The sequence below is a fragment of the Rattus norvegicus genome, chromosome 10 (assembly GCF_036323735.1).
Source record: "Rattus norvegicus strain BN/NHsdMcwi chromosome 10, GRCr8, whole genome shotgun sequence".
In the NCBI taxonomy this organism is placed as follows: Eukaryota; Metazoa; Chordata; class Mammalia; order Rodentia; family Muridae; genus Rattus; species Rattus norvegicus.
Window position 1 is genome coordinate 5676022 of NC_086028.1, and position 27356 is coordinate 5703377.

The 27356-nt window shown below is 48.8% G+C and overlaps 1 protein-coding gene across 4 annotated transcripts in view; it reads right to left on the reverse strand.

Annotated features, from left to right (window-relative positions):
• Nucleotides 1–18372, reverse strand: part of Ciita (class II, major histocompatibility complex, transactivator) — a 47540-nt gene extending 29168 nt beyond the window's left edge. The window contains exon 1 of one of the 4 annotated variants that reach the window (XM_006245738.5): nucleotides 17957–18372. In XM_006245738.5, the coding sequence (XP_006245800.1) occupies nucleotides 17957–18239 (283 nt within the window). In that variant the 5' untranslated portion in view covers nucleotides 18240–18372. Of the gene's footprint in view, nucleotides 1–9448; nucleotides 9523–10903; nucleotides 11050–17956 lie in introns of those variants that run through there. The other 3 variants (NM_053529.2, NM_001270803.1, NM_001270804.1) reach the window with 3 other exon arrangements.
• Between the last annotated feature and the right edge of the window lie 8984 nt (nucleotides 18373–27356).

The following is a 27356-nucleotide window of genomic DNA, read 5'->3' on the forward strand; positions in this document are numbered from 1 at the left end:
CACTCCCAGAAGGAGAAGATCTATCCCCTTAGCTCCTGGAAGGAGATAAGAATTCAGCCTGGCCAGGAAAAGGCAAGTGCCACAGACAAAGGAGGAAGTGATTCTCAGGCTGTGTCTCTTCAGAGTAGGCAGCTCAGGAAGATGCACACAGGAGGCTGGCAGAAACTGTTAGTCTCAGTGAAGACTTTCACTTCCTTCAGGGGCTTCAGGTGATCACAAGACAGAGGGAACTGAGCCGTGTAAGCAATATTGAGACACCGGGCTGGGGTGTAGCTCAATGGTAGCGAGCTTGCCTAGCGTGTGAGAGAGCTTCGGTTTCATCCCCAGTGCGCGCGCGCGCGCACACACACGCACACACGCACGCACGCACGCACGCACGCACACGCCCCCGAAAGCAGTGCTGAGGGTTTTTGGAATCTGGAAGACGATGGAAAGTCTGAGCATTTCCTTTGAAAGCAGGAAGGTTGGGAGACCTGTGTATGAGAAGCTTCACATCAGGACCATCTGGAAATACTTCTGTTAGGCCCCAGGTTACCTCTGTGAATGGCTGGTTGAAGCTTCAAAACTGGGGCTTGAATCAGATCCATGATGTCAGAGGTTTTGTTTCCCAAGCTAATGAGTGTATTAGAGTGTGTGTGCACATGTTTGCGCACGTGACCATCACAATGTTTCTATACAATATCTCCAGTTCCTGACTGTCTCATAATCATGGCTGACTTCAGCTCCTGGTTTCCACCTCCTGCCTTGAAGGCTATCTGAGGTCCTTCTGGCCTGGCCTGCTTCAGGAGATGGCTCAGAACATAGAGTCACTGGGTGCAACAGGAGTAAGATGCTTGAAGCTGGGAGGGGACTAGCCTGAGGACCACAACTGTCCTGAGACACAGGGATGGCACAGGGAACAGCAGGACTACAGCTGTGTGATGCGGGGTTCCCACCCCAGCTCACTGGGGGAAGGGGGTTAAGAGATCTGAGATGCAATCACCTCACGGTTGTCCACAGCCTACTACTGGGGGGTGGGCTGCAGCAGCCCCACGTGCCACCATTTTTGTTCTCAGTGTCACAGTACCCTCAACCATTTCCATCCCCACTCCTTAGCTCCCCTGGGCTCAGAGCAGCTAGCCAGTCTATGGGAAGACGCAATACTTAGGTAAACTGGAAATAGATTTGGCTTTGGTCCCTGGCAGCAAGGCACAGGGTTTTCCCCTCATGGAGGTGGGGCAGAAGAAGCCAGGGTAGTCCAGACATGGGGGGCAGCTGAGTTTACAAAAGTCCGGTATCATAGGATTAATCCAGCAGGGTGTGTGACTCTGGGAAAGCCCCTTTCTGTCTCCACTTCCTAGGGCTGTCATCTGTTAAATAAGAGAGTTGTAGTAGAACTTTCAAGTGACATTTTACAAGAATTCCAGATCCTTTAACGAGTGAGAAAAAGTTGTTGGCTGAAAGGGCATGGAGGAGCCCAGAACCTCTTTCTCCCTAAGAGGGGCTTCACAGGGCAGTCTAATCACACAATTGTAGCTGGGTGTGGTCATACAAATCTGAAATCACAGTTGCTCAAGATCCCAGAGCAGGAGGATCACGAATTTGAGGGCAACCTAGGCTTTGTAGTGAGACCCTGTCTCAAACGCACGGAGCAGCAGCCGCAAAACTGAGATTCCAGCCTGGCAGAAGAATCCTGCAATGTTGGCTAGAGTGGCAGCAGGAAGACTGAGGTTCAAGGCCAGTCTGGAGTTGGGTTAGGATACACAGAGCAGTTGCTCAACCTGAGGGAGGCCCTGAGTTCTGTCCCTGGGACTGCAAGACAAAAGCAAATGGAACTACTCCCCACAACTCCTCTGCACAAAAGACACCAGCCCGGCTCACAGGGTTCCAAGGTCACATCGTTTAGGAAAAGCAAGAGGAGGCTGATGGCTGCCAGAGGCTGGTAGAGACCAGAATGAACCGGTGTAGAGCTGCAGTTAACAGGGCAGTGAAACCACTGCTGCTATGGATACACATCACTACAACTTGTCCAAACTCATGGGATGCGTCCCACCAAGACAGGGCCCAAACTTTGGACTTTGAACTTCAAGTGATTACAAGGGGTTACTGCAGACTGAAGGGCAGCAGCTGAGGAGACGAAGCCTTCATGGACATAGTGAACGAGGGAAAAAAATCTGAAGCTTCTGTTAAATATTGTTGCAACCCTAAAAATATTTCTTAAAAAAAAACAAGCAAGCAAGCAAGCTAAAGAAGACCAAGGCTGGTATGATGGCTCAGTCAGTAATGTGCCTTGTAAGAGCTGAGGCCTGAGTTTGGATCCCCAGGACCCACATACAAAGCATGGCTATGTGTGTGTTATTCACAGTATTTGGGCAGGGATGCAGGCAGGGATGCAGGCGGGTCCTCAGAACTCACAGGTCAATCAGTATAGCTAATAAATGACCTCCAGATTCAGTGAGAGACCTTGCTAAAATAGTAAGATATACACATGCTACTCTCCCATTTGCATGCACATGTGTACACATAGTCACCACAACACACACACATACACACACACACAGAAATCATCATCATCATCATCATCATCATCAACAACAACAACAACAACAATAACAACTACAACAACATGGTTAAGAGCCTATAGTCCCAGCCCTTGGGGAGACAGAGATAGACAGACAGTCCCTGGAACCTACTGGCAGCTACCTAGCCTTATCAGTGAGACCAAGATTCTAGCAAGAGACACTATTGCAAAAATGAAGGTTGATAGCACCTGAGGAGTGACACTCAAGATTGATCTCTGCCACACGTACGAGCACATGTGTACACACATTTTTTAAAAAGAAAAGTGAAAAGAAAAAAGAAGAGAAGGAGGAAAGAAGAAAGAATGAAAGGAGAAGGAAGAAAAGGAGAGAAAGAAAAAGGAAGAAGGAAGAAGAGAAAGAGGAGAGACAGAATAAACAGATAGATGATAGATAGATAGAGGATAGATAATAGATAGATAGATAGATAGATAGATAGATAGATAGATAGATAGATGATGGATGGACGGACGGATAGACAGACAGTAAATAAACACACAAATACACACCACCACCAATTCACACAGCAGCTGAAGTGCAGCCCAGTGTGCTCTGACTTGATGTAGTCAGCCTGTGTGGATGTCACCCTACAGGACAGGACTGGCCGACCAGCAGCATGTGGTTCCCTATAGTTCTCTCTGGGAATAACTAAAGCCACACCACTTCAGATGATGTCTTTCAGAATTCATGTGCCGATCGCCCAAACTTAGCTTGCTGGCACTCAGAGGTGGAGAAAGTAAGGTTAGAAGAGGTCACTAGGGTGGTGTCTTTGAGCCGGGTTAGCAGATTTCTCAAAAGAGGAACTGCCCTGAGCGGTACACAGACTCCATCTTGCCACATGACACGCTGTCGCGCTAAAATGCACCAGGAAGACCCCTGACAGATTTCCAATCCTACTCCACCTTCCCAGCGTTCAGACTTTAAGGTTAACTTAGCTCCACCCAACTGTGACACCAGGAGTGGCTGACCTGTGCAGAGCCCACACAGGGCACAAAGGTCCTGTTATCTCTAACGTGAGATGGTGCTGAGAGTCAGCTCTAAGGCTCCTTGGGGATTGGCTATGATCTACATGGTGACCTCACTACAGCTGAGCTCTCCATCCATCCAGGTCTGCCTCTGTCCCCCAGAGCACCTTGCTCTGAGCTCAGTCCCCCTCCAGAGCACCTTGCTCTGAGCTCAGCCCCCCTCCAGAGCACCTTGCTCTGAGCTCAGCCCCCCTCCAGAGCACCTTGCTCTGAGCTCAGCCCCCCTCCAGAGCACCTTGCTCTGAGCTCAGCCCCCCTCCAGAGCACCTTGCTCTGAGCTCAGCCCCCCTCCAGAGCACCTTGCTCTGAGCTCAGCCCCCCTCCAGAGCACCTTGCTCTGAGCTCAGCCCCCCTCCAGAGCACCTTGCTCTGAGCTCAGTCCCCCTCCAGAGCACCTTGCTCTGAGCTCAGTCCCCCTCCAGAGCACCTTGCTCTGAGCTCACCCCCCCCCATAGCACCTCACTCTAAGCTCAGCACCCCCCCCTCCAGAACACCTCACTCTGAGCTCAGTGCTGGGTTCACCTCTGATAATTTTTTAAATATTTTTTTCCAAATATGATCTGCAAATCATATGGAATCCCACAAGACACCACCGTGGCTACTCTAGAAGCCTCCATCTGTGCTCTGAGCCCTGAATGGAAACACCCACTGAGCTACAACTTGGAAGATCTCGGTCCAAAAATGGGACAAATGCAGCCTTCACGGGTGCTGGTCCATGGCGGGCGTCTGGGGTCTGGCACAGGAGGAGGAGGTGCAGTCAGAGCAGAGCGTCCGTGCCTTGTCGTGACAAGAGCCCTTTCCCAGCTCGAGGCAGCCCAAGTCTAAGCATCCCTGAGGCGGTTGGTCAGCAGCTTGGAAAGAAAATGCAGCTTGCTTTTTCTTAGAAAGAAACCCAAGCCAGATGCTGAGCAGAGAGAGGCTGAGCACTGTAGCAAAGCAGAGTCCAAAGCTCTCAAGTCGGATGTGGACTAGGAGTGGTCCTACTTTCAGGGAGCTTGTGGAGACCCAAGGATGTCGGGGAAGGGCTCTAACAAGCCTGAGCATGGCTAACATGGCGCCGGCAGGTCTGGCCTTCCCTGATCCCCTCTTTCTTGTTGAACCATTACATTCCTAAAGAGATCCACCAAAGTCCATCTCCTTATTTGACCACTTCCTTGTGCCTAACTTGGCTGACCACCAAGGTCCAGCAATCAAAGTGCATTATTTGGTTACATGGACTAATAAACCCAACCAAGGCTTAGCCGACACAGACTTCCCCTTTTTCTCCTTCAAAACTACTTCTACAGTGACTCCTCCCCCGCTGCCACTGCCTGTCTCTCCCTGCATGTAAGTCTGCTTCGTGCTGAGTGCAGGGATCATGCATGGGACATGCCTAGCACAGGGTCTGCAGCCGAGCCCAGGATCTTCACTTTCTGTGATTTTTGTCATTTAACAGTTTTTGTTTTGTTTTGTTTTGTTTTAAAAGACAGGGTCAGGCTATGCTCTATGCCAGTCTAGTCTAGAATTCAGTCATCCTCCTGCCTCAGCCTACCGAGTGCCAGATTACTGGTGTGCCCTGACATACCTGGCACCTGGTGTGGTGCTTTCTCTGGTGGTTAGCGGAATCCTCTTTGGGCTTTGATGCCTGACAAGTCTGAGAGCATCATCCCAGAGACTTGTCACTGCTTTCCTGTCATTTAATATGCGTCTCTCCCTCTCAGGGTGTAATTACTGTTAGCATTTCTTCTAGGCTCTGCCCCACAGTTGCCTGGCAACAGCCAGGTATGACTGACTCACTATAAAAGGGGCTGCTTGTCCCCTCCTCAGTCTCTTACCCTCTTCCCTCTCTGCCCCTTCTCTCCCCATTCCCTCCCTTCTCTCTCCAAGTGTTCATGGCTGGCCTCGCCTCCTCTGTTCCCTCTCCCCATGCCCTAAATACACTCTATTCTATACTACACCCATCTGGCTGGTCGCTCAGGAGGAAGGAATGAATGCCTCAACAAGGACCTGCAGAGGTACCCCCTCCACCTCACCATACCTTGTCTCTACCAAACATATCCCTGGCTTCCTTTTCTTCTCTATAAAACACAATAATTACTGAATCCCCAACCCTTGCCCTTGTGATGGGGTTAGGGAATCTAGAGTCCTGTGCGCACCAGACAAGACTTGTATCACTAAGCTAAGTCCCTAAGGCTTTGGGTTTCGTGTTTGACTTCCTTGGGGGTACTTTCGTTTTGCTTCTGAGATAGCGTCTCCTCGTGCTGCCCGGGCTGGCCTGGGACTTGATCCCCTTGCTTCAACCTCTCAAGCCCTGGCTATCAGAGTGCACTGACTGCACCTGGCAGTGCTCCACATTTGAACCCAGCGTCCCCCACTGTGCTCCTCACCTCACACTTGCCCCCTACTGATGCTGAGTAACAGTGAGGCTGGGGCTGAAGAGACTGCTGAGTGGTTAGGGGCACTTTCTCCTCCTGCAGAGAGCAAGTTCGGATCCCAGCACCCACATCGCTCACAGCTCTCTGAAACTCCAGCTGCAGAGCATGGAATGCCTCTGACCTCTGCAGCCACCTACAGTCACATGCTCGTGCCCACATGTACACACACCTACACATAATTAAAACTTATTAAATTTTAAAAGGGGGAAGTCTTTATTTCCAAGGTCACATGTCTATCCCCTGGACAAGCAGGCTGCACTGTTTAGCTTGCCTGGATCCTCCATAGTTCTGATTCTGCAACATTCCCCACATTCTGTTGTGTTTTCCATACTTCTCCTCAGCTGGAAACCTCAGAGGCAGACCGGACGCTTCTCCCACTCTTCTGGGTTCCTTCTTGAAAGTTTCTCCGCAGCCTTCTTTGGCTGTTGACTCCAAGTGTGGCCTGTCCTTTCCTGGATTTCTCTACAGCTCCATCTTTCTTTCCTCTATCACCTGGTCTGCCTGGACCTCATTTAATTACCTCAGTATAGTCTGTGTACTAATATTTTGAAGAAGCAGAAATGTGGGTTTTTTTGTTTGGGATATTTATTATTATTGTAGTTGTAATGGTAGTAGTAGTAGTATTTTGAAATATGGTTTCACTATTTAATCTTGGCTGGCCTAGAACTCACTAGATAGACCAGGCTAGCCTTGAGCTCTCAGCGATACACCTGTCTCTGCTACCCAATGGGATTAAAGGCATGAGCCACTCACTATACCAGGTTGTTGGGGGGGGGTCTTTATTAGTTTGTTTAAGTAAGGGTCTCAATGAGCCTCCTGTGTGCTGGGTTACAAATGTGTGTGGCTCAAGTGTGCTGATTTTACAAGAAAGCTACTTGGTGACAGAGATGACTCAGTCAGTAAAGGGGATCTCCACAACCCACACCCTGGAAGGAGAGAATTGACTCCCACAGGATGTCCTGTGACTGCACAGGTATGCCATGGTTTTAGTCCCCCCCTTCACCCTACACAACCAAACAAATCAGCAAAGGTAAAAATAAATAAATGAAAGAAATCTAACTGGGTATGGTGGCTCACACCCGTAACCCCAGCACGCCAGAGGTGGAGGTAGAAGATGGCAGTGGACACGAAGCCATTTGTGGTTCGAAAGAAAGAAATAGCTATTTTCTTTTCCCTTCCTCCTCTTCCTCTTCTTCTTTTTCCTCTTCTTCTTCCTCCTTCTCCTCTTCCTCTTCTTTTCAGGAATACATTTTTTAAATCAAAAGCAAGTAGCCGAACACATTACTTGACAACGATATTTAAAGGTAGCAACATAATCCATAGACTGCTGGGCATGGCGGTGTACACTTGTAATGTTGGCACTTTGGTGAGGCAGAGGCAGGAGATTGCCAGCTTGGGGTACGGGGAACCTGATATCCCAAGGTCTCAAAATTATAACCCAAACAACTACAAACACAACAACAACAAACCAAGAATCAGTTCACAGACTGAAACAAGCTGAGCGCCAGCAACGGTGCCTGGGAACGCGACACATGGCCTCCCTGTTAGAACATTCCCTGCCGTGTGTTCAGACTGGGGGTGCAGCAGGGATGAACCCTGGACTGTGCTAACAGAGGAAGCCAGACACAGGAGGCCAGCACCGAACAGTTGCACTTACAAACCACTTAGAGCAGTCAGAATCGGGGAACTAGGTAGTACAGTGGAAGTCACCAGGAAGTTCAGAGTCCAGAGTTTCCATCTTGGAAGGTGGAAAGTTCTAGAAAGAGATGCACGATGGTTCCAGAACACTATGAGCATGCTCAATAGTAAATGTACGCTGCATATTTTCATCATGATTTTATGAGATCACTCTCTATTACTGCCTTGAATGGCCAGGGAACAATGATGCCGCCGCCTGCCAACAAAGCAAAATAATATCTCTGTCCCCTTAGACTATCTTTGCTGTACTGCCAAGTTTCCTTTCAACGGCTGGCTCAGAACCCACCAGCATTCATGGAAATTCACATCAGCTACCCAAGCAGCAGACATGGTTCTCTGGAGATCTGGGTTCAAATCCTGACTAAGCTCAACCAGCTTGCTATATGGCCTTTGGCAAAACAAAATCAAACATAAACATATTAATCGGTAAGTGTTATATATCATTATAGGCTATGTGAATATAAGATATTATATAATACTTGATTGTACGTATAAAGCAGATTGACATATGTGGATATATTAACAAGCCTTTAGAAACAGTAACGCAGACCACTTCTCTCAGTTTCCGCAGATCAGTAAAGAGGTGGCATACATTAGTGCCTCTCCTTGAAGCTAACAAGAATCACAGGGGAGTGGTGGTTTAACCAGGTTCCCGGACTCTGCACTCAGGGAGCATGTGGAGGACAGAGAAGTGAGGCTTGGCACCCAGGCCTTCCGGAGATCGTGGGGGAGGGACCTGGTATTGGCGAACAGGGCCTGTGCGGAGCTCAGACCCCTTGAGTGGGTCTGAGGACCCTGTGGCCCTGGGACCTGTCATCAACAGTCTCTCAGATTTCCAAAACTTGTTCAGTCACCTCTGGAGGCTCCTCTTCACCCGCATACAGGGAAAGCAGGTTTGGTAGTCAGAAGGGGACGCTCCTTGGCTACACCCGGCTACAGAGGAGGAAAAAACCCCATTTTCTTAATCTGCCCGAAAAGTTGTATTTATTTTATTTGGAAACACAGAGTTAAGGCTTTGTTCGGAAGTGAGGAACTCCAAACATTGAGAGGAAGAGGGCCACGCTGTGGGGGTATAGGTGCGTGAGGCCTGGGATGGAGAAAGAAGCTGTAGGACTCTGAGGAGGAGGGTACACGCATAGGGTACCATTCAACACTAGGCACAGTGGCTACAGCTCTCAGTGTCTGGGTCCCCAGGAAAGCTCTACCCACCTGCTTTCAGCACTCAGCAACTCTCCTTAAAGGATGCGACAAAGTAAGGTGGATGCCTCCCCCTAGATGGTCAAATAAGTGCACCCTATGCTGTCTCTCCGCCAAGTCCTCACAAGAAGAACCCTGTACCCAGATTCCAGAGGTGGTCTGTCCCAACTCGCTATTGAAGTTCTAGTAAAGGTGGCCCCTGGTCCAAGGTTCCTGTGCTCTCAGTAAATGTTGCAGATTGATAGCGTGCACGCCTGCCAACCCCTCCCTCCCCCCAATCCTCCGTTTGAGTCCCAGAACAGCAGACACTACTGCAAGGCTGTCCCTGCTACCTGCCTTCACTACTAGCTCTGCTCATAGCCTCGGAGTTCTGGCTCCCAGCTACCTGCTCCCAGGTCCTGCATACAGTCAGTCCAGGATCCAAGCAGCCTCTCTACCTCCTGTGCACCCATCCAGCCTTTTCCAGCTCCCGCTGTCTGACCTCGGCAAACAGTCGCCAGTCTCAGAGCCTCGGATTAACTTTAGCGGCTGCAAAGGGGATCTTGGAGACACCTACCGCGGCTGGGTCCCCGCGCTCCTCAGTGCTGCCGGTAGTCTCCCTGCCGCTAGCTCTGTGGCTCCTAGGAGCTTGGGGCGGGCAGTCTCCTGGCAGCTACCTCACAAATAGGGAGTATCGGTGGCGCCTTTTCCCCCTTTCACTTTCTATCTATACCTTCAGGAATATCGGTGGCGCCTTTTCCCCCTTTCACTTTCTATCTATACCTTCAGTTTTGGGCCAAAGACAGAGCTAAGGAGGAACCCCTCCTCCCAGAAAAGTGATATCCACCGCGCGTGCTTTCTCGGAAGCTTCCACCCACATGCAACCCAAGTTTGCTTGGACTGAGTGTTCCCAGAGGGTCCCTCCCTCCACGCAGATCTATCTCACTTAGACCAGTCCCTGCTCAGGAGGAGAGGACTGCGAATTTGAGTAGAACTGATTTCCAAGGCAGGTGCTTGGTTTGCAAGCCACCCCATCTATACCCCTCGTGGCCCTCTTTTTCACTCTAGCTCAGCCCAACCACAAAGAGAGGCAAGCTGCCTGCCCTTGAGGCATTTCGACCTGAGATCTGCCAGCAACGCTCTTAGACGCCCTGCTTCCCCAGGACATAGGTCCTTTCTAAAGCCCAGATTTCCTTATCTGCAGCTGAGGTACTGAGTCAAGTTTGCCTCTGACCTCTCTCTCTCCCACCCAGGACCTCCAGCTGCACGGCCATGGAGCTGAGCTGGGACACTTGTCACCATGATTTAGGCGGCATACTTCAGATAGTCTGAGAAAAGGGATCCCGCCCCTTTTAACCAACATTCCACTGGGTATCTCAGATGACAGGAGTTACTTACAGTACCAGATGTTGTTGAACCCTTGATTCTCTCCGTTACCCTACTACACATCCCCCCTGAACCCACTATGTGCTGGCTGAGGAAAACTGAAACCAAGAGGCTGGTAGTGGTTCAAAGGCACAACACAGATGCAGCCAGGAGTGTAGCTAGGTGGTAAGGCCACCGCACTGTCTTCAAAGCAAGTGCCACACCAAACACCGCCTGTACCCTCTCTTAAAAACCATTCAGAGACTAGAGAGAGGAGAATCTGGCAGAGACTCTTTGCTTACTTTATACACTGCAGGCTTGATTACAGTTTGGGAGTGCCAAGCTTCCCAGGGATGGAATGGAGGTCTCCTATAGAGGTACCCCTCAGTTTACCCAAAGACAGATCTAGGCTTGAGGTGTAGCTCGAGGGCAGAGAGCTTGTCGGGCATGCGCAAGGTTCTAGGTTCAATCCCTTTAGGGAAGAGGAGAAAGAAGAAGAGGAGGAGATGATACCCCCAAAACCTTGGTGTGGCTGAGAGCTGCCAGCAGGGGCCCCTGGAAGTCTGAGTGCAGATTCCACCTCTGCTAGGAATGGCGGAACCACCCAAGACCTCGGCATGCTTATGAAAGCTCCAGTCTTAACCATTGTCTCCAGTCAACCCTTTACCTTGCAGGTAAGACCCAGAAGGGCCGGGAACCTGGCAGCGCATGATGTAAAGAGAGGAGTGATGCAGCAGTGTCTGTGGTCCAGCTGGTGTGCCAAATGTCTCCAAGACGGTCCTCAGATGCCCAGGTGGGAAGCAGGCAGCCTCATGCCTCACATGCCTCCTATACCAGTTAGGAGCCTACCAAGCCCAGTTAGCATGCAAAGAAGGCAAGCAAGGGACCAACTGAAAATTCTCCACAGCGATGGAGCCCAAACAGCTCATATCCTGTATTTGGGTACCCTCTAATTTGCCCATGCTCCCTTAGCTACCACAGCTTCTTATGGTAATTTCGGTTCCTTTTTGTGGGCCAAATTGGGTGACCACAGAATGCTGCACCTCAGCTGAGACACTGAAATGGTAATTGCAGTGGACACACAGTCTTCTGCAGCACAGGGCCCGCACCAGACTCCAATGGATGACCCTAAGATAACGAAGAACTGTTGAGGACGGGACTAGCTCTAGCTTCTGCCCACAGCACACTGCTTTGAACTTCTCTAGATAGACCATGGTCGTTCATGCTAACATGATGTGCTAAACCCCAAGTCTCACCCAGAGTGATGACGCTAATTCAGTAACCCAAGAGCTAGCTGGTTTAGGCTAGCTGTGGTAATAGGCGACACTGACTAAGGGAGAGAGTGAGTACCTCTCCACCCTGCCCGTCCTTCCAGTGACATCAGTGGGCAAGCTTTAGCTGGAGCTCATCTGTTGTTAATGCCTCTCTAACGACCAGCCGTATCTGACTTGAACCGAATAACACAGCTCTAATAGACCTTTGAAAATCACGCGCTGGGGCTGCGGCTGTAGCTTGGTTGTTAGAGTCCATGTCTAACCTGACAAGACCCTGGGTTTAATCTCCAGCACCACACGAACAGGATGTGGAAGCAATTCAATCAAAACTTTAGGGTCCCCCTCAGTGCTGTAGAGAATCGGAGACCAGCCTGACTACCTAAGACGCTGTGTGGAAACAAACAAATGATACTATTTGGGCACTTTCCCCTCCTTGTGGCGGGAAATAAAACTTTCTTTGAAAATGATTTGCACATGAGTTTGGGAAGACAGGTCAAGTAAATGCTAGTGTGGGTGGTATATAGATAAGTGAGGACTGTGAGGTTGATGGTGAAGAAGGTGGATTCTGGGGGCCAGCCCAGGAGATAAAGGGTGGTTTGGCTGCTCCCAGCAGGTACAATAGCATAGACCCATCTGAGTCTTTGCTTCCCTGTGGGGAAAATATGTGTAGTAACTGTCTCTGTACAGTGACCATTTTAAAGTCATCATCACCACTTGCAAAAGTCCCAAGAAGGAAGTAGACAAACGAGAAACGCTAGGAGTCAATCTGAAACAGTCCGTTTGGCGAGAAAACACAGTAGTAAAAATCACACGATTGCCCCAGTCCTGTCCTCATGACAGCATGACACCGTGACATGCTGACATCTACTGCTCTGCTCTCCTGAGACACATGGAGACTCCTTCTTGTTTTTACTGGCAGACAGTTCTGATGGACCCAACTGCCCTAGACTCGCATCACTGAGAAGGGTCTGTGTTACAATGGCGGTTCAGCCTGAATACACCTGGCTGGCAACAGCACTTCTTACCTGTGATGTTACCTGGTCTCCCCACATCCTTTCTGAAAGCCCTAGACCCATTTCCACAAGAACTAAGTAGAAGGTTCTCAGGTCTGTGCAGATGATTTCCAAACAGGACGGTCATAGGTGCCTTATGTGCTCAGCAAGCACCAAGTGCAGCCCAGAAGGACGACGCCAGAGATGCCGGGCTATGGACCCATCTGAGGCCGGTGGAGGTGGGAAATATGCGGAAGGATACAGGATCGCTTAGGCAGAAAGTTATTGCCTGGGATGAAGGGAACGGAGATGAGGGGTGGGAGGGAGGTCACGCTAACGCTGGGCTCTCTCCCTTAAAGCAGCTATGTGGGAGCTGGGAAGATGCTCCACTGGCAAGGTGTTTGCTGTGCAAACATGAGGACCTGCGCTCAGATCCCAGCATGTGAAAAACTGTCACGGTGTCCCGCACCTGTGATCTAGAGCTGGAGGATCCCTGGGCGTGTTGGCCTCAGTCTTGAACAGTCAGCAAGCTCCAAGGCTGGTGAGAATCTCTGTCTCAAAAGGTTAAAAAAAGATTAAGGAAGACATCGGGGTGGTCTCTATACACAGACATACACATGTGCATGCACACATGCCACCCCAAACATGTACAGATGTACAAACATGTACAACCCACCACCCCAGGACACACACACACACACACACACACACACACACACACACACACGATTCTGGAATTGTCTGAAAAAATGTTAGGCATCAGTGTTTTGGTGATCAAGGCTGACTTGAGTCCCAGGTGCTATAAGTGGCTTGCATCATGGTTTTTGCTAAGCACACAATTCCCAGTGGAGGCTAAATAAGTGACCAAGGAAAGGGGGATAAGAAAAGGAGATAAAAAGTGAAGGGTAAGTGACTAGATAGGATATAAGTGGTAGGTGAAAATGTAGCCTCTAGGTGGAGGGTGCATGGGTGCCCTGGTGGACAGGTAGGTAGCTAAGGCACTATATAACTATACACAGATGAGTGAACAGACAGAAAAACAGATGAGGGGCAAGGCAATATGGGTCATAAATGGATTAGTGGAGCAATAGATTATAGTAGGTGGGGGGCTGAGGAAGGTGTGCTGGAGGGACACAGAAAGTGGCCAGGAGGTGACTAGAAAGAAGTGTGGACGATAAATATGACACCAGGGGCCCCATCCACTCAAGGCAATAGCAACAGAATAAGAAATGGTCCCTGGCTGAGACAGGCGCCAAGTTCTGGGGGAAGAGGATACATGGCAGACTGGCTGGGAAGAGTCTCTGTGAAGTGCTAGGCACTTCTTTTGGGACTCCTGGAAGTGAAAGGGCCACAGGCTAACTGCTGGGAGGCAGGCTGAGCTGAGTCTTCTCTGAAGCCTACCCATTTCCAGGAGGCTAGAAGCAGGGCAGGAACTGGGATAGACACAAGGGAGAGGAAGGAGTCTGGGGGAGGGAGGAAGCCAGGATCTACAGTTCCCTCATCCGAATGAGGAAGGAAGCTGGTAGTGATGTCCCTTTCCAATAAATCAGACGGCATCCTAGAGGGAGCCTTTATGCTGTGGGCTACAGAATAGAATTCACATGAAGGAACCCCAGTGGCACAAAACAGAGTGTAGTATCACAGTACTAGTACTCAGAGCAGAGTCGAGCACAATCAGAAAGCAGCCTGGGATCAGGAGCTTGGAAGGGATGTCCTACAGCCCAGAGAAAGGAGATCAAAGACCTAGCCCACAGACAAAACCTGAGGTTGGAGCCGCCCTCTCCTGTTCACACCAGACCATGGTCACCTAAAACACCAGCCTTGGTGCCTCTGAGTCGGAAGCAGCCTCATGTGACAGAATGTTTAGGCCTCACACAGGATGCTGCTGTTCCCAAACCCACACAGCAGTGACTCGGCGACTATCGTTGCCGTTAGTTACAGTTAGTTCTTCATCAGGACCCTTCCGGGCTCTGTCTTCCCTGGCCTGTGACCACCCTTGCAGGGGCTGTCATCTCTGGACGGGTGACTTCCATCTCAGGGTCTGCTCTGATTTATCATCGAGCCCACTGACTTCCCTCAGGATGGGGTCATGAACTCCAGACTCACTGGAGCCGTAAGGCACTACGTGCACACAAGCTGCTCTATGTAGATCAGAGCCGGTCTGTAAATTACCAACTTGTATGAACACAAAACCGTTCAAAGAAGATACTGCCATCACAGAAACCTTCAGAGGCAGGTGCACCAGGAGTAACACCATACTTAGCTATAACAGCTAATTGCCTAAAATACTTATTTCTTTGACCAAGAAAATTCCCCCTCAGTTCTATCTGACTAAAAGCAAAAACATGTACAGGTCAAGATGTTCAGGGGAAAATTTAAAATGATACTTCAAATACACATTAATAGCTTTATGCTCATACAAGTTGGTATTTGCTGATGTGCCTGTACAGTATTTTGTATACCACTGTCATGGTCCAACCTACTTCTTTTATTGGCACTCTGTGTAGCATACTGAATCTATATCTATATCTATATCTATATCTATATCTATATCTATATCTATATCTATATCTATATCTATATCTATATCTATATCTATATCTATATCTATATCTATATCTATATATGAGACATATCATGATTAAAACAACCTTGCGTCTGCGTGAAGCATCTTCCCAAACAATAAGCAACACACAACACACACAAATAAATTATATGGAGAGTGAAAAAAATGCCAGCCTAGACAAAGGCTTGGTGTGCGCGTGTGTGCGTGCATGCATGTGTGTGCGCACGTGCATGCGTGTGAGTGTGTGTGTGCATGCATGCATGTGTGCACGTGTGCGTGAGTGTGTGTGTGTGTACATGCATGTGTGCGTGTGTGCGTGTGTGTAGGAGTCAAGCCACAGTCTGGGGCAGAGCTGACCTGGAGGGCAAGAAGAGGGAGCACAGGCATTCTGCTCCTGTCTCCCAGCCCCAGAAGATCACACCCTGAAGTTACTTCCACTTTCTGAAGTCACGTGAGATCCAAAACAAAATATTACACCCCAAGGGAGGAAATGGAATAATAATAAAAAGGGGAACCAGTGTAGTCAGAACAAAGAGGGGCCGAGGTTCAGGCAGCAGCTAAGGGAGGGAGCTTCCCCTGGTGGATGTCCAGATATAGAGGAAGCGTCTCACTGCTCCCCCAGGTGTACTGATGTCCCAGTAGAACCACACTGGTTGCTTGCACCCTGATGGAAATCCAGTGAGATGGTGCCCATGTTAAGAGGGAGACAATAAGAGCTGTATTCAGGAGAGAAGAGATACCAGCAATCTGAGAATTTATACACAAGAGCAGCCAAGTCATTGCTGTAATTAATGCATATGTCTTAGCAGAAACATGGGCGAGTCCAGCATTGTCTAGTGCATGGCCATCAAAAGAGATTGACCATCCCCTGGCTTGTCTGCCTTCCAAACTGGTCTCTGCCACTTCCTACCCTGAGACGTCTAGCTAGTCTCCACTTTGTGCATTAGGTGAAGGACACATGCATTCAAAGGGCTGGGATGGGTGGGAGACCAGGCAGGGGGTGCTGCTGTGTGTGACTGTAGGGAGTACTTTCTGTTTCCACGTTGACTGCACCAACAGGGATGGAATCTGTGACCCCAGTACCAGAACAGCACACATGGAAGACAGAACCTCTGACTTCAGGGAGCATCTCTTTGTCCCTGAGGAGGAAGTCAGCTGTGCTGGAGGAGGGAGAGGTGGGAGCAGAGATGTCAGCACTGACTTTTCTCCTGACTTGAGAAACAGCAGGCCGGGATGGAGGCTCAGCAGTGAGCACGTGCTTGGCACACACAAAGCCCTGGCTTCCATACTCAGCACTCAGGGGAGTGAACAAGACAACATATTCGATTGTTAACAGTAGTACCCTTCAAACCAAGACACCAGGACAGGTGAGGTGACCCAGTGGGTAAAGCTGCTGACCACCTGTGTTCAAACCTGGAACCCACATGAAAGGAGAACCAACTCCAAGTTGTCCCTCCACACATACGCTATAACTCCCTCACAAAGAAATAAATGCAATAAAAAATTAAGACACTCATTCTTTTGCCTTGGGGCCTGGGTCTATTTCTCCACGTCTCTGTTTCTGTTTCTGTCTCTGTCTCTGTCTCTGTCTGTTTCTGTCTGTTTTCATTCTTTTGCCTTCTGGTTCTTATATTTCTTCTCTCCTTTCCTCTTGGTTCACCTGGCATCTCTGGTTTTTTTCCTCTATCCTGGCATGTCTGGTTTTTTGTTGGTCTCTCTCTCTCTCTCTCTCTCTCTCTCTCTCTCTCTCTCTCTCTTTCTCTCTCTCTCTCTCTCACACACACACACATACTCTCACACACACACTCTCAAACACACACACTCACACATACATACACACACACTCACACACAGAGTTGCACACTCCTCTCTCTCTCTCCCTCTCTCTCTCTCTCACACACACACACATACACACATATACACATACACACACACACTCACACACAGAATTGCGCACTCTTCTCTCTCTCACACACACTCTCTCACACACACACACTCACACACACATACACACATACATACACACATACTCACACACAGAGTTGCACACTCCTCTCTCTCTCACACACACATATACACATACACACACACTCACACACAGAATTGCACACTCCTCTCTCTCTCATACTCTCTCACACACACAGAATTGCACACTCCTCTCTCTCACACACACAGAATTGCACACTCCTCTTTGTCTCTCACACACACTCTCTCACACACACTCACACACAGAGTTGCACACTCCTCTCTCTCACACACACACACACACTCGAGCGTGCGCGCGCGCGCGCTCTGCCCTCTGATCTCCAGCTCTTTAGCCCCTCATTGCCATGAGTCCTCCTTTCTCTACATTTTTTTTCCTTACAGGGTTTCTTTCATGTATCCCTGGCTGTTCTCACTATACAGTCAAGGATGAGCTTGAATTTGTAATTCTCAGATTCCATCCCCAAGTCCTGAGATTATGAATTTGAACTACCACTTCCCATTTCAGCAACGCTGAGATCAAACCCAGCACTCTGTGATCCAAGACAAGCACATCCCAACTGTGCTACGTTCCCAGATACAGTTTCTCTATTTTTGACACGAAGTGACTAATTGTATCTCTTCCTGGATTTCCAGTAGACAGTGTTTCTGTTGGAAGCAGAAGTTCCCCTGTCCACCTTGGAGTCCATTTTGATGGACTTTAGGCATGGACTAAGCAGGTTGTCTAAGGATGCCCTGAGGATGCTCTGATCAGTGTGGGAAGCATGCTATATGCGTGCAGCACCCAGCCACCTAAGTTTTCCAAAAACTCACCCTGTATCCTTTACACAGATTTTCCTTTCAGAGAGAGGACACCTTAGGGCTGCTCACACATCACTGCTTGACTCAAAGGGATGCCAGCTTACCTCCATGGTCCCTGCAGTTGGGGCCCCTCTCTACCTCAGGGACCTGCAGCCTGTTGCAAACCCAGCTCACAAACGCCAAGTCCAGGTCCCCTTTCTCCAGCAAGGTGAGGGAAATCTTCCGGGCCAGAGCCTCACCATCAGGCTCATGAAGCAGGGCACAATGGTATTCCCGTGAGAGCAGCTCTTCTTCCAGCAAGCCATCCAGGAGGGCCCGCACCTGCCTGGGCTGCTGACTGGACAGCAGTGTCTGCACCTGGGCCAGGATGGCCTGGAAGTGGTTCATGGCAGTGCTCTGAGGCAGGCCAGCCGCCTCTCATCCAGTCTCGCAGAATCCAAAACATGAAGTGAGACCCAGGAACCTCTGCTGTTCGTGTAGCCTTTTCCTTCTTAGGAATGTTTCCTCATTCGTGTGCAAGCCAGGGTGCCTGAGGAGCGGAAATGGCTTCAGGGTGACTCGCACAGCAATAAGAGTAAGGGAATGTCTGATTTCCTCTCTGCTTTAAAATTTTATTTTATTTTTTTATAGATAGAGAAGAAGGCTCCTGAATGGTGGGAAAAGACTAATACAGATGGGCAGATTATTACAGATTAGTTTCTCTGTAAAAAAAAAAATAAAAATAAAAAGGCAAACTGTAGCTCACTTGGGGAAGTGATGGTTTTGCATCTACAATGCCTTGGGTTCAATCCCCAATGCCACATACACTGGGTGTGGTGGTACAAGCCCATAGTTCCAACACTCCGGAGGTAGAGACAGGAAGATCGGGAATTCAAGGTCATCTTTGGCTACCCAGTTGACTTCAAGCTTACCCTGAGCTACACAGGTGTCTGCCTCAAAAGAATAATATTTTAAAAAGGGTGGGGATTTCATTGCTTTGAAGCTTTGAATAAATGGAACACAAAAATATAAGCTGGAGCCACATCTTAATCCCAGTAGTGGGGAGAAGGACATGGGCTAATCAAGTCTAGCCTCAGCTACCCGCTGAACTCACATTCAGCCTGGGACACTGTCTTACAAAAAAGTGCCTGGTAGAGTGGACATAGGGAATGGAACATGAGTGGCCCCGAATTTTGCAGATAAACTTCTCAGACATTGGCAGATCCATGTGTATATTGCAGAGTGGCATTCCAGAAACTCAGTCAAAAGGCTTCCAGAGAGGAGTAACTGCGGCAGGAAGATCCATGCCGAATGTGGATGGCCCCTTCCTACGGGCCAGAACCTGTACTGAATAAATAAGAAAGGGTAGCTGAACACCAGTCTCACTCCTCTCTCTCTCTCTCTCTCTCTCTCTCTCTCTCTCTCTCTCTCCCTCCCTCCCTCCCCTCCCTCTCCTCCTTCTCTGCCTCCTCTTCCCATCCACTCCCTCCCCCTCCCCTCCTCTGCCTCCTCTTTCCATCCTCTCCCTCTTCCCAGGATACAATGGGAACTGCTGTCTCCAGCCCCCACCGACACGCCTTTCCCACCATGACAGACTGTATCCTCAAACTCTGAGCCAAAAGAGACCCATCCTTCCTTAAATTGCTTTTGTCAAGTGTTTTATGATTGCAACAAAAAGGCAACAAATGCAGACCCATAACAGCCAACCTGTCGAAGTGCACAGATGAGGGGAAGGTTTTCACAGCTGCACATAGAATAGCACACTCCACGAGAAGATCCTCGTGCAGTGAATGGCCTGGGATGGGACGGAATGTGCATGCTCACTTCGTCTGCTGAGTTGAGACTGTAGGACTAGTTATATGACTGCCCATGGCTTCTTACATGTCTAAAGCTGTACTGGTTGGCTGAGTCACGTGACATTGCTGATATCTGTCCTGGTTTATAAAAACAGCTTTCCAGGGCTTGGAGAGATGGCCCAGCAGTTAACAGTGTGCACTGCTCTTACGGAGGACCTGAGCTTGGATCTCAGCGTTCACACTGGACATGTCTGTGATTCTAGCTTCTGGGGACCTGACGTTTTCTTATGACCTCTACAGACACCTGCATTCATGTGCACAAACCCACAGATACACACATACACATAAAAATATAAATATTTGTTTAAAATTATCTTTCTACACTGTGAAACCCAAAATGGTGGCGGTGCTGGTGCGGATGCTGGTGCTGCTGCTGCTGCTGCTGGTGGTGGTGGAGGTGGTGATGATGCTGGTGGTGGTGGTGGCGGCGGTGGTGGTTGGAAAGGGGGCTGGCTCTCTTTCTTGTTTGGCTATTTAAGGCCCTTGAGTGCTTCCTTCTTACCCCAGTCATCTGACTAGCAGTAGGGTAGCACCAGAACTCTGCCTGGAGAAACACTGTTGTAGAGTCATGATTTTGTCATAAAATGAGACCTGGATCTTGATCGATAGAATTGTGGGAGACTTAGGGAGCAGGAGCTTAGTGACTTAGGGAATCAAGTGATGCTGATGGGATACTCCAGTGCAGACAATGTGGCCACCACACACTCATGCTGTAGCTTTCTGGTCTAGGGCTGTCTTTGAGGTCACCTACCTGCCCAATGAGAGTCGGCTGTCCACCTTTACCTCCTGCTGTAGCTTGGAGCTCGAAGATGATGAAAAGCCCAGATGAGTCCCCCAGAGAGAAGATCAGGGGATTGGAGAGTTTCCTTCTGTGGACCTGTCATCCCTACAGTGACTCAAGGATAACATTCATCGAGACCCTGCACGGAAGCTTGTAGTCACAGAACCTGGTCTAGAGACCCAAGGAAGGGCCAGCCCTGGGTTTGTAAAGGAGAAGGACAGGAACTTAGCCTTCTCCAGGGTGGCTGTTTCCTTCTTAGTGGCCAGGAAGCCAACTCTCCAGGTCTACAGGGATGGCTGGGCAAGTCCCTGTGGTTGCTGCATGCCTGCCCACAGGCCATACCTGGCTACGTCTCTGCCTGAGTCACCTTGGCCACCCTCTAGGGATATGTGCTGCTGCCTCTGCTTTCCCCCGACAGCACATGGGATGCACCGTTGCCTTGTGACTGAAGAGATACAGGAAGAGTGAGCAGGAACGGACTGGCAGTGACCAGAAAGATACATGACCTGTGATCACGTGCAAAGGCAAGTGTGGTATCGGGAGACAGAACTCCGACGGGCATCAGTCAATCTTACCACTCCATTCCCCTCCTTTCCACCATCATCACCATCTCCACAGCCACACAGTAATTGTCACCATCACCATCTCCCTCACCGCTATGCCATGGCCATGACCACTTCCCCTTCTTCTGCCTTCCTCTGCCTTCCTCCCCTCCATCTCCATCACCACCATCTGCTGCTCTTCCACTGCCATTGTTAGCCCATCACCCCATGCCCCTTCCACCATCTGCACCCTAAGCCACTGATCTCATCCTCTGGGCTCCATATTTTCTCCCCCCCAGAAAATATGTCCCCCTCTGTCATCTGCCCCACCACCTTCTGCCTTCTTGATGGTCATGGCCTCCCTAGCTCCAAACTCCATCATGGACAACACTGACCCCACCGCAAGCCTTCCAGTGGCTTCTAGCCCCACATTCCTCTATGAGGCAACCTTTAGTATGGCAGGGATCTTGTAGTCCTATGCTCACTGTGATATAAGATAGACAAGACTCAAAGTTATAAAGTATCAGTGTGTATCCTCTAGACCCCCTACACATGGGTGTATGGGGGCCACTTGTTACCACATGAGTGTGAGTATGTGTATGTGAGTGTGCGAGAGTATGTGTGTGTGCACATGTGCGTGTGACAGTGAGAGTGTGTATGAGTGTATGAGTGAGTTGTGAGTATATATGCAAGTGTGTGAGAGAGAATGTATAAGAGTATGCATGGGTGTGTGGCTGTATATGTGAGTGTGACTATGTGCAAGTGTGCGTATGAGAGTGTGATTGTGTGTGTGAGTGTACGTGAGTGTGTGTGAGAGAATGTATTGTGAGTGTGCATTGAGTGTGTGCGAGTGTGTCTGAGAGAGAATATGTGTATTTGGGTGTGTGTGAGAGTGTGTGCCAAGTGTGCATGTGAGACTGTGTATGTAATTGTGTGTGAGTGCATATGTGAGTGTGTGTGGTGAAAGAATGTGTGCGCGCGCGCGCGCGCGCGCGCGCGCGCGAGAGAGAGAGAGAGAGAGAGAGAGAGAGAGAGATTTTCAAGTCTGGAGACACAGAGCTTGCTGATCCATTTTCTCTACAAAAAAACATAGGAAAGCAACCTGGGCGTTACAGGAACCTGAAGCTCAGAGACGTCAAGTAACCTACAAAAGCCCACACAGCCCACAAGTGCTGGGATTCATATGGAGCATGGATGCCAAAGCCTGCTAGACTTCAAGTCCTTTATGAAACATCAAGGCTGTGTGGGGCCGGGAAGATGGCTCCTTAGCAAATGTTTGCTTTTCAGGTAATGGGGGCCTGAGCTGGACTCTCAGAATTTATGCTAAAACAAACAAAATCTTGGTATAATGACTTTAGATCACAGCACTGTTGGGGTAGAGAGAGACAGATCTCTGGAGCTTGCTGGCTGGCTAACCCAGCCAACTCTGTGAGCTCCAGGTAAAAATTCTGATGCCCTAAGGCCCCCCAAGACTGATACCCGAAGTTGACCTGTGTCCTTCATCTGTGCCCACAGGAACAAGTACACACACATGCACACATTTCCAAACATGGCCTCAGAGGTGTGGCTTAATGGTCCCTTGGAGAGAACCCACCATTGTGGCAGCCTCCAGCCTCCTGCAGGGGCACTCAGCTTGCTTTGGGCAGTGAGATGTACGATGACACAGATCTGGACCTGACTAAACAGTGTGACACTCTGCGTGGCCAGCCCAGCTGAGAGCTTTTCCTGTAGAAGCCCCCTCCTTTCTTCCTTTCCTCTATCAGACCTGCCCACTCTCCTGAGTGTCTTCCTTTAGAGGCATCATACTTGAGGGCCTCTGGTACCCCAGTTCTACACTTGCATTTGCTTCCTGGAAGCTCTTACATGATACAAAGGTGTACGTTTATACCACAGCCAGGGAACTGTTTTCCCTCGGCCTGCAGTATGGACTTCTCTCAGACACTCTTCAGTCAGCAGAATAATCCTACAGCACACTGGTGCCTTGTTGCAGCTATAAACTACTGTAAGTGGACTTCAGTGGTATAATTCCTCACACCAAAAAGTAGCCATGATGAGGGAGAGAGATAGGCTTTACTCCTACATCATCTGTGAGGCTCTCTCTCTCTCTCTCTCTCTCTCTCTCTCTCTGTCTATGTATGTGTCTCTGTGTGTGTCTGTGTGTGTCTGTGTCTGTGTGTCTGTGTATGTGTAGGTCTGAATGTCTTCCCCAGCCCCTGTCCACTCTGGTTCTCACCGGTCTGGGGGTTTCAGCCTCAAGGATCTGCCTGTCTCTACCTCTCTAGCCCTGGCTGTCAAACCTGTGCCCCCACACTGGGACTCTTTACACTGATACCGCAGAACCAACTCAGGCGCTCACACTTGCAAGACAAGCCCTTGACCGCAAAACTGAGCCCTAACCCTGGTCTGCTTTCTTGTCTTGCTTATGGTAATGAAGATAGAACCTGTTAGGCAGCTACTCCCCATCCTTCCCCACCATAGCACACAAACCCCAGTCTCTGTTTACTTTCTGTTTTGAGGCAGACTTTCACTTACTAGTCCAGACTGGTCTAGAATTCATTCTGCAAACAAGGGAGGCCTTGAACTTTCCACCCACCCGCCTTCCTAAGATGTGGGATAACAGGTCTATGCCACTGGACTCTGTTTATGAATATGGAGTTAATCATGAACAAGTTTGGCTTTGAACACCTCTGGGCCTCAGTATCTGCATCTGAGAAATGGTGTTGATTTGCTTAATAACAACCAGGGGCAGAAAGATAGCTCAGTCATAAGAGTGCTTGCTGGACACACATGAGGACTTGAGTGCAAGTCCCAGAACCCATGTAAAAAGTGAGGTGTGGGTGTGTATATCTACAGCCAGTGCTGCTGGGTGGGTACAGGAGGGTCACTGGGGCTGGCCACCAGCCTGGTTCCAGGCTCAGTGAGAGGCCCTGTCTCAAAGGAGTAAGGTTGAGAATGCTAGTAGGACAGACGCCTGTGTTCCAAACAGCTTCCGTGTGTCCGTACAGGTACACATACCTGTATACACCACACACATATACAAACCCTCTGTCTCTATCACACAGATACACATAGACACAGACACACACACAGACACATACACACACACACACACACACACACACACACACACACACACATCATGTCCCCAAGACTCAGTACATAGAAGGCATTGGGATATTTATTAATTTATTTAGTGTCCAACTCAAATGTGCTGGCCATGGGCAGGAAGGAAAGTTCGCGTAAACAGAAGACAAAATCCCCGTCCATGCAGAACGTATGTTGTTAGCAAAAACTAAAGCTGAAGTCTTTTGAAGACTTCCGACTGGAGGCAAATCAAACAAGCTAAGTGTGTCCTTTGAGGTGGGGGAATACAGGAGACCAGAAACATGCACAAGTGGCCTCTAAGACAAAAAATAAAGGCGAACCAGGAAGCTCAGTGAGGGCGCTTGACACCTACCTCCCAGAGACTCTCAGCTCAGGAATGTTAATAAGGCCCTGATTAAACAATCAAGGCAGCTAGTTTGGCCTTAGTAAGGGAAGGTCAATGTTTCCAGGCCAGAGGGCATGTTTTCCTTCCCGTGGGGTGTTCCTTTATTTCTTGATCTAGAGAGATAAACGTGTTGAATGTGTATGAATGTCATTCTCTGAGAGCAACTTCACATGTCATTTCATATCACATGTCATGTCATATCATACCATATCACATCATATTATATCACACCATGTCATGTCATATCATGTTATTCATATCATACCATGTCATGTCACATCATATCACATCACATATTATATCACACCATGTCATGTCATATCACATCATATATTATATCACACCATGTCATGTCATATCACATCATATATTATATCACACCATGTCATGTCATATCACATCATATATTATATCACACCATGTCATGTCATATCACATTGCATCATATTATATCATACCATGTCATATCACATCACATCATTTCACACTATATCATGCTATGTCATATCCTATCATATCATACCACATTATATCACACCGCATCGTGCCATGTCATATTGTATCACATCATGTCATATCATATCACATCACTTCATATTATATCACACCACGTCATGTCATATCACATTATTCATATCATATCACATCACAGTTTCAGGAGTGTGTGGTCACACCTACTCTTCTAGACATTTTAACATGACTTTCATATTTTTAGTTAGTGAACCACCCTGGGCTGTGGTTTGGTTGGTAGAGCATTTGCTAGCATTTGTGAAGCTGTGGACTTGATTCAGTTCTATATAATCCAGCAATGGGGTAGGAGCATCAGGAGTTCAAGGTCATCCTCAGGTATATCTCTCTACTAAATTCATTTGAAGTTCATTTTTCTCCTTTCTTTCTTTGTGTCTTTCTTTCTTTCTTTTTATTTTTTTGAGGTGGGGTAAGCCAGTCTGACTTTGAACTTATAATAATCCTCCTGCCTCCATATCCCCAGTGCTGGGATTACAAGTGTCAGTCACCACTTTGAGACCAAAAAGACTTTTTTGAGACAATCTCATTATAAAACCCAAGCTGACCTTAAACTTTCCTTCTGCCTCAGTCTCTGGTTTTCAAGACTTCAGAGAGCAGTTGATATCACTTCAGTGGACCCTTGGGTACTTACTTCCAACCTGCGACATCCTTAAATGTCGCATATGAGGTTTTCTTTGCCTACATGTGCAGTGTGAATTCCAGATACAACCAGAATGGTTTCCTTCCCCTTCTCTCATAGAGATAGCCCTTCCTAGAGAGAGATAACTCAGCACACTTAAAGGTTAATTAAGGAAAAGCAAAGGCTTAATTAGAAAAAAAGATGTGGGGGGTGGGAGGGGAACAGCAGGCTGTGGCTAATGTCCAAGGAAGATGGCTTTGCATAGAAGATTTTATTAACTTACATACACCATAGGTTTATGAATCCCACATAAGCTGTCAGTCTTAAATCTCTTTAGGTTCTCACCCCAGGTTACACTTAGAACAAATTTAACTGAGACAGGAGACTGCAAGTCTGGCCTCTTGGGTAGGTTGGAGATTGACACAGCAAACATATACTGCACATTGACATGATTACTTTAACCACACCGGTGCTGTTCTTCTGCACTGGTTGTTACCCAGGTTCATCTTGCCCATCGGGCTCTTCCTGATAAGAGCTGGGCACTGGGGTAGGGCTTAGGACTTAAAGGTAGAACAGAATTTAAAGGTGGCTGTGGCTTTGTGCTGTCCCTTGAGCTGGCTGTTAGAGATGTGTTCTTTGGGGATGGGCCTAATGTCTGGTCAGGCTTAGAGAACAAAACTTACCTTAGAGAACCTAGCAATGCAAGCTTTGCTTATCTCTAACAGGCCTGGCCAGCAGACTACTTCTCTCTGGGTACTTTGGAGGCAGTGACCCATTGGCTAGGTTCTACTTCGTGTGTCCAGTAACTCCTAAGAAAAGCTGTTAGCCAATTCTTTTTAAAGCCAACTCTATTGCTTTGAGTTTCTTCAACAGCACTAGAGCTAACCCTAAGTTTGAGAAAAGCAGACCTCCTCATGCACCCCCATGGACAGGATATGCTCCTCTGGGGCCTGATCTCTGAGGTAATTATGTGCCACATTACACACATTGTAAGCTTACGATAGAGTGAAAAATTTCCTCATGTCCGTCCACACTGGCCTTGACATCACTGTGCAGCTGAGGATGACCTTGAACCACAGCTCCTCCTGTCAACACCTCCTACACGTTAGGATTACAGGTTCAAAGCTGGGCTAGGGTTTCAGGCATTCCATCAACAGAGCCCCACCTCCAAACCCAAGTAGATCTTCCCATGTTTTTGTTACTGGGAAAATGGGGGTTGTCTTTCTTGGGTTGTTAGCCTCGATAAGAAAACAAGTTAGAAATAGACTTGGAAGGAAGCCTGAGGAAAGCTTGGTTAGCATTTGAGAGAAAAATGACAGAGCAGAGAGCTGTCCATCTCAGCAATGGCCCAGAATAGGGAGGAGGAGAAAGGGAAGCCAGCTATGGAGGCAGAAGGACAAGGGAGTGAGGTGAGTTTCAGGGGGGTGTGAGAAGGTGCAGAGCTTTAGGGACAGTGTACCCAGGCTTCAGTGAGTAGCTGAGGTATTTTGAGTGAGAACGAGCCCTACAGACTCACACGTGTGAATGCTCAGTCCCCAGTTGGTTGGATGGTTTGAGAAGGACTGGGAGGTGTGGCCTTGGAGGAGTGGCAGGTTTTGAGGTTTCAAAAGACTCTTGTCATTCCCCGTGGGCTCTCTGAGTCCTGTGTGCAGCGTGACCCGTGAGCTCTCGGCTGTCCCTGCTGCCACGACCTTGCTCCACCATCATGG